This window comes from Sinohyriopsis cumingii, chromosome 10 (assembly GCF_028554795.1).
Source record: "Sinohyriopsis cumingii isolate HCF-2022 chromosome 10, ASM2855479v2, whole genome shotgun sequence".
In the NCBI taxonomy this organism is placed as follows: domain Eukaryota; kingdom Metazoa; phylum Mollusca; class Bivalvia; order Unionida; family Unionidae; genus Sinohyriopsis; species Sinohyriopsis cumingii.
The window spans coordinates 63,087,842-63,104,597 of record NC_142970.1 but is presented as its reverse complement, the minus strand read 5'-3'; the positions used below and the strand labels follow the sequence as shown (position 1 = coordinate 63,104,597).

Here is a 16,756-nt window from a genome sequence, read left to right as displayed (position 1 = left end):
ATGACCTTACTTAATCATACAAATGTTGAACTAAATGTATCTGAGCATGTCCTCGCTTTGTCAATATTTTTTTCAGAGCATACTGAACAACAATACACATGTCCGACTCAACTCAAAACCTTGTATCAGTTGGAAAACTGCTTCCCCATTTATACGGTAAAAATTCATGGTTTTGCTGTTGGCTTGTGAACTTTGCTGAAGATGGGTAACTGGACTGAAAACATATGATACATCTCTTTTAACTCAGAGAGCAATATCGATATACATGTTTGTTAATGTGATGTCCTGATCATAATACATTTCACCAAATTCGATCAGGAACACAAGAAAACTGAAAATGAAAGGTTTCGTTTAGATATTATGCTCAGTTTTTATAATGGGCATGATATTCTAGCCGTTCGTCTGTTCTTTTATATTTTATCTCCTATTTAACTTTGAGTCATTCACGTTTGGATAAGAAATAAACTGGAAAATATTAGCATGAATTTTAGTTCATTCAAATGTGGTTAGAAGCATAATGGTAACCGAAAAATAATGCCATTTCTTTGCTTCAGTTAACCAAGTCAGAGTTAAATCTGACAAGTTAACCGTGAGCCAATAGAAAATAAAAAGAAGTTTTGTACCAGTTACAACACTGAAAATACAAGTGTTTGTACTCATATTTATTGTTTCTCGATGTAACTTAAATGTGAATGCTGGATAATGTGAAACAAAACAATTATAGTAATTTTGTTTCATGGGGGGAGGTAAATTATCAAATATTTCTCATTCTTTCCTCATTTAGTAAATACCTTATATTCTCTACATCTTTCTCTCTTCCTCTCTTGGCTCTGTTTCTTCAATCTGTCTTTCTTTCTTCTTGCTAGCTTGATTACTTTCTGGCTGTAAGTCCCTTGTTTTCCCCTATTTCTAAGGACCTGATGACAATAGTCATTAAACAATGTGTCTCTAATCAATCAGTGATCACCAATACCACACTATAACTTCACAACTGGTTTTTCCACTAAGTGAAAGGCAGAACATTAATACTGTTGCTCACAAAGGGTCTCTTTAGAGAATGAATGAAGCATGCTATAATAATTTTCATCAAATTAATGCATGGCCACCAATATCACAACTACACATTTACATCACAACTTCACAATTACCTGTCAACCTCACAATTGCTTTGTTTCACCTTATTACATTTCCATAACATAGTGCAGTTACTTAACTACTATAAAATACAAGTCACAACTCAAGCACCAAATGCCGGGAACTATTTTTCCTACACTACCTTAAGAAAGTCAGATCATGATTTTAAGCCTCATTTTGCCTGTAACTCTACACCATATTTACCATCATAACAAGAATAAAAGGCGTATCCAGATAACGAGACAGTCCCTTCCTAATCATTCCATTATACAATTTACTAGTCCCTATCATAATATATACTGCACATGGAGTCGCACAATCAATCCACACAATTAGATTTTAATAGGGACTACTTGGCTACAGGGATTTGTATGGTTCTGACCTGAGCTTACTAAAACTAAACCATGAAACCTCAACAACACTGAAACTCTGTGATGATTGCTCATAGTAATTGGCTAATTAATCGGGCTAAGGACTAATTCACCAGCACTGACTACCCATAATCAAACACGTGATCACAAACATCTAGGAAATCCTTAAAATGGGGAGCTATATACAAATTGTCATACTCCATATTTACTACTGTACATGATGATGTTTGCCCCAACAAAATGGCTAATTATTCGGGCTGAGATATACACTGACTCCCTATAATGAAACAAATAATCACCAAAATTTAACAAAGCTATGTGAATACAAATGGCCCATACCCTGCTTGATTACAGTACATACAAAATGAGGACATTTTTGTACACACAAACTTGGGAAGGTACATACAAAAAAGGAATATTTTCATACACACAACCATGACATGATACTTACAAAATGGGGACCTTTACATATTAATTATAAAAAAGACTGGTTTTCTGCTGAAATTGGACATTTTTTAATACATTTTTGGTGTGTTTCATATCAAAGGGATCTTATAATGCATTGGCTTATTAGTGTCGGGGATTGCACTGAAGTGGCAAATTTTAGTACACCAAAGTTAAGAATGTGTTATTTTGTGGGACATTTTAAATTCTAAACTATATTCTTGCTAATACAATTATTTTAACTGAAGATTGGCATGCAGATCTTTGATTATTTCATTTTATATAATAATTCAACATGATAATTTAAATTTAGTTTGTTAATATGGATGTCAGCTATGTGCATGAGGTGGGATTACTGCAGTATTTAGATTGAATTGATCCTTATTTAGAATCAAAATACATACTTATGGTATGTCCCCTATTCTAACTGTATATTTGTGTGTCCTTGTTCTGATGGTAAAGATTCTGATAGTGTGTTTTGGAAATCAACCACAAATCAGTTACAGATAACATATCAAAGTAGATCTTCATCCCTCATAATTTGTTAAAATAAAGATGTCCCCGTTTTGATGGTAAAAATTTTATGTCCCTGTTTTGTAGGTTTTACAAGAGTATGTGTGTGTGTGTTTGTGTGTGTACAGGTTTTTAAAAAAGGGCTTAAAGACATGTAAGCACAATTTTGTTTACATAGTGTGGTGTAAATTTAGGTATCTCAAAAACAACAAAAAAGAAAAGGCCAAGACAAAAAAAGGGCAAATTCACTAGAATATAAATATAAACTGCAAAAAGCCAAGACCTTCTCAGTTGGAACTTCATGAGATGCATCTCAGGGTGAGATGCATTAACCTCATTAGCCACTTCTGACACACAGAAGGATGTATTGAGTGAATTCTACTTTAAACCACAAATTAGTTTCCTTTCTTGAGTTTAAATTTTCACAGTTTTGGATTGTCATATTTGTGTTGGTATTAAATTCATGCTTGCTGAAGTTGGTGCTAGAATTTTTGTTGTTGAATCTGTGCAAGTAGGATCTTTAAATTCATGGTTTGTTGCAACCACAAAATGCACTAAAGGATGGAAGGAATGTTATACAGCTCTACATAAAGTGTTGTTTGAAAAAAATGCAAATAAAAATAATTGTGCACAAACTTTAGGAAAATGAATAATAATAAATGTAAACACAATGTACTAGTAGATTAAACATAACTAGATGGATGTTAAAATTATGTAAGATGTATATATAAAAGATACACAATAATTGGTATGCTGTGAAATATATGAATTTGTAATAATAAGATCTGTAGTATAGGTCATTCATTTTTATCTAGCTGCTTTGGCAAAAGCTCAATCTCGCAGTCATGTTGGCATCTCTGTGCATTACATCCATACAACTGCTCATACACTAAATTAGACTCAGTGTTGAAGATTTTGGGGTGAATTTCGCTCTGAAAGATTTTCCATTTTAACAAAATAAAATGTAGCTCACCAAAAAGGGGTCTCATGTCGTACAAGTGAATGTATTTATGTTTACCATTATTGTCATGTCGTACAAGTGAATGTATTCATGTTTACCATTATTGTCATGTCGTACAAGTGAATGTATTCATGCTTACCATTATTGTCATGTTGTACAAGTGAATGTATTCATGTTTACCATTATTGTCATGTCGTACAAGTGAATGTATTCATGCTTACCATTATTGTCATGTTGTACAAGTGAATGTATTCATGTTTACCATTATTGTCATGTTGTACAAGTGAATGTATTTATGTTTACCATTATTGTCATGTTGTACAAGTGAATGTATTCATGTTTACCATTATTGTCATGTTGTACAAGTGAATGTATTCATGCTTACCATTATTGTCATGTTGTACAAGTGAATGTATTCATGCTTACCATTATTGTCATGTCGTACAAGTGAATGTATTTATGTTTACCATTATTGTCATGTCATACAAGTGAATGTATTTATGTTTACCATTATTGTCATGTTGTACAAGTGAATGTATTCATGCTTACCATTATTGTCATGTTGTACAAGTGAATGTATTCATGCTTACCATTATTGTCATGTCATACAAGTGAATGTATTTATGTTTACCATTATTGTCTTGTTGTACAAGTGAATGCATTTATGTCCACCTTTATCGTTGTGTCATGCAAGTGAATGTATTTATGTTTACCTTTATTATGTTACACAAGTGAATGTATTCACGTTTACTATTATTTTGTCATACAATGTTTTCATGTTTACCATTATTTTGTCATTCAAATGAATGTATTCATGTTTACCTTTATTGTTGTGTCACACAGGTAAATGTATTCTTGTTTATTGTTATTCTTCTTAGACATTTTCATGTCTGATGATGAGCCACTTTTCCAAACTTTTGACAGATTCGTATGTCAAAAACTTGTAACCAATACGAACACTCCTACCCCTGCACCCATCCAGTTGAAAATAAATGATCTTACTTGGATGGCCTCCCCTACCAGTATTATAAATTAAAAAAGAAATGCTAAGTGTAGATGCCAGGTTTTCTTGGAGTGGGCAAGAATTTGTGACTTACCTTAAATAACATTTATTTTCAGGATGAGGAAAACAAAGTTTCTCTCGTGTTTTGTGGAGATTTCAATGTTCTACCTGACAGCATGGTGTATGAGTTTATGACAAGGAGACAAAGTAGAGGAGACCATACTGATATGCAAACTAGTAAGTTGACCTTCTTGGTGTATTTGTGAATGAGAGGTCAATCCAGCTTTTAATATACACTCGTTTGTACAAAAGCATATAAAAGGGAATTTGATTGTCTCCTTACATGCCAGCCGTAAGGTGTTGTATATTGTGCTGTTCATATCTCCCTATTTCATTTATGCACAATAACTAAAGTTCTCCATCTACCATTGCCAAACTTTATAGGTAGCTTGCAATAGGGAAAGGTAGAAATGTATCAAGTTTGTGCCCAAAAGATTATAGGTCAAGTTCAAATGGACTGGAAGATGAAAACTGTTTCCACACAACAACTCGATTTCTATACCATATACACTGACCAGGTTTTATAAATGGTTCACATTTGACACAAGAAAGACACCTTATTTTTGTGGTAAAAATCAATGTCGCAGTGACTTTAAGAATTAAAAACTCCCATGACATTTCAAATTCTTTATCGACTACATTGACTTAACTTTGTTGATGGCTTGCATTTGAAACAAGGAACACATCTATTTATTTAGGGGTCAAAAGATCAAAGATCAAGGTGCAACAAATAAAAGAAGGAACAACTATTTACATAAAACCATCAAGTTTTGTGGCCACATGCCTTGAATTTGGTCATGGTCAAAGGGACTTCAAGAAAAAAATAGTTTCATCAAAATAGCTCTAATTAAAAATCTTTATAGTGATTCCAATTAAAATAGCAGTGCTCACTTATTCCAAATTTAGCATTTGATTTCATGCAGATAATTTTAAAATAAATAACAATACCTTTTTCATCTTCTATCAGTTGTGTGACAGTGCAAATTTTATTGAAATTGCATCATCAGGCCATGAGGCCATAATAACTTAAGGCATGAACCTGTGTCCATTATGCATTGTCCTTCATCAGCAATTGCTTGCTGCTACTCTGGAGTCAATATTTAAACTGATCTGATTTTGATCAAGATTAGAATGTGCATTTATGTAGTGAACCTGATCAAGTAACCTTGTTACTGTTCGGCATGCCATATTTTTGATCAAATTTGGAAAAATATGCTTATATCTCCCGGCTGTACTTTTTCCATCGTATACTCTGGAAAAGGATGGAATACGATGGAAAAACATGGAAAACCCTGGAAAATGATGGAAAAATGAAATATTCTGCAGAATTTAGCATGGAAACCCTGGACATTGTGCATGGAAAATGCTGGACATGCCTGGAAAATGCTGGACATTTTGGACTTTGAAATTTTTCAGCATGGAAAACCCTGGAAAACGATGGACATTTTGGACTTTGATTTTTTTCAGCATGGAAAACCCTGGAAAATGATGGACATTTTGGACTCTGAATTTTTTTCAGCATGGAAAACCCTGGAAAAGCATGGACAGTTTAGACTTAGAATTTTTTGGATAAATTTCAGCATGGAAAACCCTGGAAAAGGATGGACAGTTTGGACTTAGAATTTTGGGGATAAATTTCAGCATGGAAAACCCTGGAAAAGAACTTAGTCAATTTTCAAGATTGGTACAAAGAATTATTTTGAATTACCTAAAGAAAGAGCAATCATGACTAAACTGCGCTGTAACACAGATTTTTGAACTTGAAACTAAACTATTATTTCAAACCTATGATAAATATATACTGAGAAATAGAGGACACAAGTCAAATAAACAAACTAAACCATACACACACACACACACTTGACCCCTGCTTTAAAAAAACAAACTACAAGTGTTGAAGTAGTACATCATTTATTGTATGTACCACATATGTAATTAAATGTTCATTATCAAAAGAACATCACTATACAAAAATGTTGGTGTAACACAAACTATACATGTATGAAAAGATATCCTGAAAAATTAGTTAAATCCTGACCAGAAAATATCTAGTGCATATAAAATCATAAATATGTCCAAATCTGTTCACCACTTGAGCTTGACACTACAGTGTATAAGTATGAAATTCTGCTGTGCAATGGTGAGAGCCATTTTAGTCCTTTTCATGATGATTGGGGAGAACAGTACCATAAATGGCATTTCCAATTTCAACAACACTAATAGGTTCTCGAAGACACTTGATCCTATTTTTGATGATGAAAGGAAGTCTTCTTTCTTGTCAGAGCCAACTTCATTCCAAAGAGATGTTTGCTCATAATTATTAGTTATGTACACCTGTACAGCCCCCAGTTTCACACATTTCTTCTTTATCGGAGTACAATTTTTTGCAGATCCCACAATAAAAATTGTATTTGAGATACTCCTTACTGAATTCACATTTTTCCTTCAAATCTTTGACAATTGTCAATCCTGTGTTTGCTGAAGGAAGATGCAACTGAACTAAGTCCAAAAGGTCACATATTTAGCATCTGACAAATTATATCTTGTTGGCAAAGCCCCAAGGACAATAACATGTTCAGACTTTGTGATTTCACTACAATATATATCTTGTTATGGGGCTATGACATAAAGTGGGGGATCTGTGACATGAGATGGGTAAGACTGAGTTGCTTCATTCACCTGATGATACTGTTCGTTGTCTGAACTTGATTAAAACTCTATACTTTCTTCTGAGTCAGATGAAAAACTCATGTCACTGTCACCATATCTAGTTGGTTCATCTGTTGATATTCTCATTATATTTGAAGATTAGTATTACGTACAGTCACCAATTTCATAATATCCAAGACCAGAACTGGATTCACCTAGATCAACAACACTGTAATGAGAAATACAAATTTTAGTGAACGTGTATAATTCATATTAAAATCTTAACATTCAAACATTATTGTTTTGTTGTGGGAATTGAATATGTACAGTTAATATTACACTGTTACAGTAGTTTAGTTTGACAAATCCAATGTTAATGCATGCATTATTTAAACATGGGTAATGCAAACATGATACACAATGAATGCATGTAAATGACAAGTAATTGATACACAATAATATACTCAATCATACAAAGTACATGTGATACAACATACACTTCATAAATGTATGTGATGTTTTCAGAAAAACAACTCAAGTTTCATAACATTTTAGGGCATTATAAGAAAAATGAAAGTAAAAATTATATTTAACATTTTAAATAATTAAAAACTTAAGTATGACAATGCATAACAATAAATTATTATATCTTGTTCTGCAAGAATCAATACTGATCAGATATTTCCTGGAATTTCTGTAATTGGCTGATTTGGTTAAAAATGGTGTACATTGTGCATATATTGTGTATGGTGTGTTGGATAACCCATACAGAGTGAATGTTCTGTTCAAACACGCACACTGAATATTCTGTCTGTAAATACTGAATGATTTCACCATATACTCAGAGTTTGTTGAACTCTGAAAATTCCACTTAGTGTTGTATAGTGAAATTTGTTTATTCCTTAAATTATTGATATGATAATGAAACTGTGTTTAAGATATGAGCCATGTTAAGCTGTGAATGTACTAGGTAAGAACAAATGTATAAAGAATAATGCTTATCTTCACACAAATAAACATTGTTGTGGGAGACAGCTGCAGACATTATTTAAAATGTAAAAAAACTCTCTATTACTCCTGGAATTACCATTGTTTTCTCTTCCTCCAGTACATAGTGCTTTTAGGAATGGACTTTGTGGAATTAACTTCAAACTGCTTATATATTTTGTCCTGAACACCAGTACCTGTAATACACAAACAGCATTAAAACGTTTACAGACTGTACAGTCAGACTGATTAAAACATTAACATATCGTTCAAAAATCATCTTCATGGTAAAACTTGTGTACATTTTAATCTTGCTAAGATTAATGTGAAATTTTTCAAAATTTCTTTTTCCAGGACTTAAGTTACTTAAGTTATGATTTTACTTATATATGTAGCAGTCTGAAAATTTAGCAGTAACCTAAAGACCTTTTTGGACTAGATCTACAAATACTCAAGAAATTCACAACTTTATCATAATACCAGAGCAGTCCCTGTTTGGGCTTACATGTATCACTAGAGTTAACATTTCCAAGACTGACAATTACAAGGTTATGGCTGTTAAAATAAAATTCCACAAATTAGGTTGCTTTGAAAGTTATATATACATATATATTGAAAAACAAAAATACCTACTCTAATTTTACAACTGGTGCAAAAGGAAACTTGTTTTTGACCTTGTATATCTTTTCACATTTATTGAAATACTTGCTTACAATTTAATTACCAGTCATACATATATAGTGTTGGGCGGTTAATCATATAGTCAGTTTATACTTGGGCAAACGAGATAAAGTCGAGACTCCGTTTATCTCATACTCACCTATAATATTTGGGTGTCCAATTTGTGTTGTCTTTCCATTTGTGTTCCACACCTCGACACGATATTGCCTCTTGGTCGTAAACTTTGTCTTCTAAAACCACTTTACTGTAAACCAATCATTCCCCAACATATCCAAATCACGGCGTTGGTATCCGATGTATAGATATTAACTCTTTAGATAAATCATAAATCAAAAGAGAACAAAATGTCTGATTTTTCTGTCAAGTATTCGCCTTCGCGTATCGGAGTCACGTTTTTGTCACGCAGAAATAGCCGACGTTGTTCCGTATGATGATGGCTGATGAAGCTGACTATGATGGGATATAAAATTAAGAACTTATTTTTTTCTAACCAATTACTACATTGAAAAAGCCGGCATATTTCGATTTCATGCGTTAGAACCAAATTTTCTGTAAAAAGAAAAAAAAAACCAAAAAAAAAAAAACCGTTTCTGTAAATTTTGGTTCCAAAATTTGGCACCGAAATACGATATGGATAACCAGTCTAGAATTTGGGCGCAATTTTCGATTGGAGTGTCATTGAAATTGTATAATATAAAATATCCCAGGATTTTAAGATGACCACTGAACCAGAAATATCACTGATTATATGGGTGAATGATCGTCCCATTCAGGGAGGCATAATCTGTATGGCTGATGTACGCTCGCCACGAAAAGAAATGAAGGAATATCGCACGGGAGAGAAAGTGATGGCGGTTTGTCGTGGATTCAAGGGATACCATGAGTGTATTATTGCGAAAATAGCAGGTAAGTCATTACTCAGTCCAATTGTAGCAAAATTATTTGCACGGCCGCCAAGTACTTTAGCTGCGAAAGACTTCGCGTGACGTAAATTTACGGAAAGCTATTACGAAATATATCCTATAGAACAATTTCTTTTTTTCATGCTGTTTGAAGACTGATAAATTAAACGTCAAACTTGTAAGGATATTGAAAGGTATGTGTTATGTTTTAAGCTTTGTTTACATAATTGGCAACATTTTTTACTTATCCTAATGCACAATGACCAGTCATCTCGTGTCTGTCGTTCAAAAAAGTTGGTACGTGCCGGCCTTGCGAATATACATTTCCAAATTGTAAATTTCACTTTAAATTTTATTTACCCTTGATATTATTAATGATCTGACTGGTATTTGTATTTTTTACATTTTCGTTATTATTTTCCAGACAGTGTGCTATTTGTAGCAGTAAGTTATATTTGTTTTAATTAATTTTAGACTGTGACTCGGAAATATACCGGTAGATCTCTTTTCCAATTAATCTTCAATTCAGATTATGGCTTGTTTCTGACTATCCAATTTATATTCAGCCATTTCAGTAATATTTAATAGTAACTTATTGTATAATTAATAAGAATGTACAGTTGTAAACTGTTGGAAATGATTATCATTTTTCCTCACCAAAAATACTTGTTTAGTTTGTGTCCTTTAATTTCAGAAAAAAAGTGGCAAGGCACAGTTATGTAAACAACTTGATGGCGACAACTTCATTGAAATTCTTCGATCTTTTAATTTGAATTATGCAAGCGAGAGGTAATACCACATTTGTTTCAAATTCAAATGTCTAGAACATTAGCTGTAACCTGGAGTTGTGTATGTAGATAAGTAAATATATCAGAAACTTAGTGCATATGAATCATCATGGTGAAAATTTGGATTAAATTTTTTTTCACACCCAGCATGAGGCAGAAATATGTCAAATTTTGGATTTTAACAAAGCTGCTAAATAAATATTCAGAATGCTGTACAGCTCTGGTGAATATATTGGCAAGACACTAACTGGGGCAAGAGCCAATAATAAGTACACACAAGGTCACCTCTCCAAGAACAGTCCAGAATTCAAATAATTTATGGTATATTTTAAATTATTAACCATGCGTTTTAAACTTTGTTAACCTATGACAAAATATATGCCAAATTGTAACAAAATTTTTTTATGAACTAAGGCTGGAACATTATTATGAAATTTAAACGTATACACAACTACTACTTGAAACATTATAGTGTAGACAGGCAATATTCAAATGGACAATGTAAATCTACTTTCAGTTTAAATGGTATAATCACAACTGCATGTATATGGTAGCCAGTTTGTGTGTGCGTGATTCAGATGTTTAGTAACGTAGCTTTAACAAATGTTTAGTCACATCGCTACGATGTCTGCAGTGTGGCAATTTATAGTGATGTCTAGCACTGGGATATCATGCCACAGACATGTAGCATAATGTCTCCCACCCATTCACATTATCTTGACACCAGGTTGACCAGTCCTAACACTAACCTCTTAACCATTTACCTTATAGAGCATAATTACAAAGTGCAGCATGCTATAAATAGAGCACCTGTTACCTATTCGACTCCATACGCATAGGCCTGCCTGTTAACTGTTAAGCAATGTAGTGTATTTTATGTTAAACAGCAATTGTAACCATTTTACATTTTTGGTACACATCTATTATGTGTGGAAAAATTTAAGATTAAAAGTCTGATTGTTATAGCTGCGTAATTATTTTTCACTGAAGAATTTTTTACGTGCTTTAAAATCTTGAGAGGACTCATTCACCGTCATGTCAGGGAGGCCGCGTGACCAATCGTATCTGCCATTTCTCATACTTCAAATTTACAATTTGTCGTCTGCATCTACATCACTAAGTCATCTGAATTTGATAATTTATGAAAACTAATTGCTGCCTGCATCAATATCAGAGCCTTTACCTAAGTTATTGAATCTTTCGTAGTTCTGATTCTAATCGTGAAAACTTCGTAAGTACTGAATGAAATCCGCGACCTCCATTTTGGAGAGTGGAGATTATGACCCAGTTGCTTTAAATAGCAGATATCGACCAGGGCAAAAACAGTGACCACGTGATCTGATGTGATTGTCATTCACAGAAATGAATGTAGTATCTAAATGGGGGTTTTCCCCGAAGGTGGCGCTATGAAAACCGGCTTAAAATGGCTGATGTTTACAGTAGGCGTCAAAAGGCGCTTCCATGTGAATGGAGTAGAGGCATCAAAAGATGCTTGCATGAGGTAAAGGGTTAATGCTGAGAACTAGGCGAGGCAGCTAATAGTACCATTTTTTAATAAGTCTTTGGTATGACTCGGTTAAGGGTTCAAACCTGTGACCTCTCACACCCGTAGCAGGCGCTCTAACCACTTAGACTTAGGCCACAGGAGCAGTTAGCTAGCCAGTTTAATTTGTGATGGAAACCACAGGTTTTTAAGCCTATCAAGTTAGTCATCAAGCCAAGTGCCTCATTACAATTACCAACCTCAGGGATTGTAAAAGTACTGTAATTGCATGAAATGTTTCAGGCATAACTCTCATTCTCTCACTCCCCTCTCTCTCCCTCTCTCTCTCTCTCTCTCTGTGCCTCTGTCTCTGTCTGTCTGTCTCTCTCTCTCTCTCTCTCTCTCTCTCTCTCTATATATATATATATATATATATATATATATATATATATATATATATATATATATATATTTTTGGGATTGAAATAAATTTGAAATCTTGCTTGATTCGATTCATTAATATACAATGATTTGTATTTCAGAAATCATGAAGGAGAAGTATAACATTGGGGAGGTGATGGTGGGACAGAAGCTTTGCGATTTGGTTAAACCATCAAGAGTACCATCAATTCCACAGACTCCAGTGGTGACAACAGAAAAAAAAGAAATGTGGTGAATGAACTATGAAACAACACGTGTAAAAAGAAATATTTTAAATTTTTTTAATTAAAATTGAGATAGAAATTAACGTGAATTTCTGTTATTTTGTTGTTAAGATTGCTTCAGAATAAATTCAATCTATAACTAGAGTAAGAGAACATATTTTTAGAAACTCGGATGATGTTAAGGAGCCAGTAATCTGGATTTTATGTCACCAGTAGAAGTGTAGCGACATTTATGACAACTTAAGCCATGTTGTCTACTGAATACTAGTGCACAACCTATTAAGCTACCAGTGACAAGTATAGTTTTTAATTTTTGTTTCCTTGTTTAAAAGTTACTAAACATCACAGTCAATACAAGGAGTTGGTTGGGGTAATTTGGATCATGTTCTTCTTGAAATTATCATCAAATAAAAATTGCATCACTGTTAAAAATCTCGTTTTCATAAAATATTTCAACAATTTTCAGCTAAATTTTAGTGTTGTCCAGGGTTTTCCAGCCTACCCTGGATAAAGACTGGAATATTAGTCTAAATGCTCCAGCATTTTCCATGCTAGAATTGTCCAGGGTTTTCCAGCCTACCCTGGACATAGGCTGGAATATTAGTCCAAATACTCCAGTGTTTTCCATGCTAGAATTTTCCATCGTTTTCCATGCTAGAATTGTCCAGGGTTTTCCAGCCTACCCTGGACATAGGCTGGAATATTAGTCCAAATACTCCAGCGTTTTCCATGCTAGAATTTTCCAGCGTTTTCCATGCTAGAATTGTCCAGGGTTTTCCAGCCTACCCTGAACAGAGGCTGGAATATTAGTCCAAATACTCCAGCGTTTTCCATGCTAGAATTTTCCAGCGTTTTCCATGCTAGAATTGTCCAGGGTTTTCCAGCCTACCCTGGACATAGCCTGGAATAATAGTCCAAATACTCCAGCGTTTTCCATGCTAGAATTGTCCAGCGTTTTCCATGCTAGAATTGTTCAGGGTTTTCCAGCCTACCCTGGACAGAGGCTGGAATATTAGTCCAAATACTCCAGCGTTTTCCATGCTAGAATTTTCCAGCGTTTTCCATCGTTTTTCATGGAATATGATGGACATTCTACAGCCGGGCGATTATGATCCTTGATGCATTGGTTATGAGAAAATCCATACATTAATTAGGTGATCTTGAATCTGATTGGCTGAGCTAATTACCTCTCTGGAGGTTTTATTCTTATCTAATTTTGATCAAACTTGGAAAATATTCTTAAATCAGACAAGTTGATAATGAGGAGATGCATGCATATTAATGAGGTCATCATACATATGATTGGTTGAGTTTGTTCTCTGTCTGGAAGAAATAGTTTGGATCTGATCTTGAATACACAATATAATATGAGTTTTATATACTCAAGATCTTTGATGGATTTTATAATTAATGACAGCTGTGCATATTAATGATATAATCTTGCATCCAATAAGCTGAGCTTGTAACCATTTTTGGTGTTGAGAAACACTTATTAAAAATACTTTCCTCACTAATTTAATAAATAAGCATATATGTCTATTCAGATTTAATATTGAATTGCTTTGTGAGAATGCTTGCCAGTAGCTTCTTGTGGGTCGGTGGTTCTTTCCGGGGTTTTCCCGGGTTCTTCCTCCACCATTAATACTGGCCACCATGCATAGCCTATCGTGTGCTGAAAAATGGCATTAAACCCTACAACAACAACGTTTTGTTAAATTATTCTTTTTTTTTACAGTTCCCAAAGACCAGTATGTTCCTGATATGAATTTCTGCCACAACCAAAATTTAGCATCAGCTTGTGGTATTTTACCATACACATGCTACACTGAACTTTGCCAAGACATGCTGGATTATATTTTCTATGATATCGATGGCCTGGAGGTGGAAAGAATCATTCCACAGCATGATCATGAAGATGTTCAACAGCACACTGCATTCCCAAGCGTTGTAAATCCTTCGGATCATATAGCTCAGATTTGTGAGCTAAAATGGAAGTAGTGTGTGTTGCCCATCAGCAACTTTAAATTTTGCCCACGTTTGTAATCTTGTTGCCAAATTTCTGTGATTCTGCAGAGAAATATATCAGACAAGGATAGTGTTTATTTTTTCTGAACTGAATACTGCAATCCAGTTACACACGATTTAAATTTTTTGGTTACTGCACCAAGTAATATAAAATTAGTGTAAAGTCAGCTTTGATGCGATTGACAGGCTATAAGATTTTTTCATTCAAATTTTGTGTATTCGGACAGTTGAAAACTAAATGAATTGTTGAGTGTCTCTTGGATGAAATTCACGACTGAGAATTTTAAAAAATTGTTATTTATGTTTTTTGCCTATAATTGTAATTATCATTAATGAAAACTGTCCATGTATTTGCTGAAGTGTAACTTGATTGAATAAACAGCATAAAGGTAAAGTGTGATTGGCTGTTAATGTACATCATTCTCTTGGTGTGCAAGAAATTGTAGGGCCAACCCCAGCCATTGCACGAAGTGTCACCTTAAGTCCGTTTATTGATTATTCAATCTGGGTAAGCCCCATCATTAACATTTTATTTAATATGTATTTTTAGTTGTAAGACATTCATCAGAAATGAGCTGACATGTGCATAATGGTGATACCAGGTTTATCACCAATTTAAATAGATAATCACATAAAACTTGATGTCATAATTTTATTTCTACATAAAATGTTTTTGATAAAAACAATAAAATAGAAGAAAATGCCCTTAAAACATTGTAATCATTATTTGTACAATATATCATAATTGTCATAAAATAATTTTGTATATATTATTTGATCATTTGTGACATTTATAGTCAGAATGACTCAAAGAATGATAACAGTGAAGGAAAAATGATAAAGGAAATATAAAATAAATTGCCAGAGTTTGAACATGCCCATGACCAAGTAGCACAAAATAGAGAAATGAAATTTTTGCTAACATATTTTGCATGTAGATGACCAGATAGATTTGCAGGCTTTTATAGTAATTGTTCAAAATTCATTTGCCTTAATATGACACTAACTATGTTGGTCAAATTAGGGAAAATTTCCTTGAGATAGTTAAGTATATGGTAAACTTATTTTTTATGTAGATGATTAGCTTTTCAGGTTATTTTACAAATTTTCAGTTTGGGGACAGAAATTTTAAACCTTGTTAGTACAACTGAGTAAATACCATTTAAATTTTACCCATCTGTAATGGAGGCACATTGTCCCCAATTACATGCAACCCCCCCAACAGGGGCATAATGTCCCCACTCTGTCCACAGGTCCCCCAATGTTTAGAAGAACTGTAATGCTGTATCTGGGCTACAATATTTTTGGGTCCTCCTGTCTAGCTTTTGTTTAGAAAAAATAATAAAAGACCATATAGAATCAATATTGAAAGTATTTATTTGTAAATTACCTTAAGTACAAGAGCAGGTGAACATGCAATTATTGAATGTAAATATTTACATATACATAAACATTTAAGATTTAATACCAGACTTATGTAAACCAGAGAATCACCGGACACAAAGGTGGAGGAAGGTGCAATGGAGCTTCAAGTATAATTGTACCTTCTCCACCTCTCTGAGAGGATTTAAGAATATATTTGTAATGAATTATAGAACATAGAATTCATGTTATGGAAGTACAAGAAAGAATTGCTTCAATCAGGGCGGTGAATAAGGTGAAGGTGAAGTATTAACCTTCAGGTGTTGAAGGTGGTGAGTACCGTAAGGTGAATAGTGATGGTTTAGTAGCGACTTAACATTAATAAACTTATATATCAGTTCCTGAGGGAACAATGTGTATGTTTCTCAGGATTATATATATCATAATGATCTCTTGTCCTCACTTACATAGGTTAACTGTGGTGGTAATTAACCGAAGATGAAATCAAATCAACCAATACGTTAGCAGACATCACCTCGTGAATAATACATAAATTCTAGAATTTCCCGTAATGTCAAGCAAGCATATTTCATTAGAACTAACCATTGCAACTTGACTATGTTTATCCAACATAGCTCAAGACATTATATAATAGTTGAAATGGGTACAACATCACCTGATGCTTTACTTCCATCTGTTCCAAATGCTGAACAAGATAACAGTGAAGC

The 16,756-nt window shown here is 33.6% G+C and overlaps 1 protein-coding gene and 2 long non-coding RNA genes across 3 annotated transcripts in view; 2 read left to right on the top strand and 1 right to left on the bottom strand.

The window, feature by feature from the left end:
* LOC149790256 (2',5'-phosphodiesterase 12-like) overlaps positions 1-15,898 on the top strand; it is a 29,850-nt gene extending 13,952 nt beyond the window's left edge. The window contains exons 6-7 of the mRNA XM_089972290.1: positions 4,543-4,663; positions 14,377-15,898. Coding sequence (XP_089828416.1) covers positions 4,543-4,663; positions 14,377-14,639 — 384 coding nt within the window. The 3' untranslated portion in view covers positions 14,640-15,898. The remainder of the gene's footprint in view (positions 1-4,542; positions 4,664-14,376) is intronic.
* LOC149790258 (uncharacterized) lies at positions 6,381-9,211 on the bottom strand. The gene is made up of 3 exons (XR_016423822.1): positions 8,943-9,211; positions 8,223-8,319; positions 6,381-7,364 (listed from the first exon to the last, which is right to left on the bottom strand). It is a non-coding gene; the product is annotated as an uncharacterized LOC149790258 (long non-coding RNA).
* Positions 9,403-13,075, top strand: LOC149790257 (uncharacterized). The gene is made up of 3 exons (XR_016423821.1): positions 9,403-9,709; positions 10,400-10,494; positions 12,519-13,075. It is a non-coding gene; the product is annotated as an uncharacterized LOC149790257 (long non-coding RNA).
* Positions 15,899-16,756: the final 858 nt, after the last annotated feature.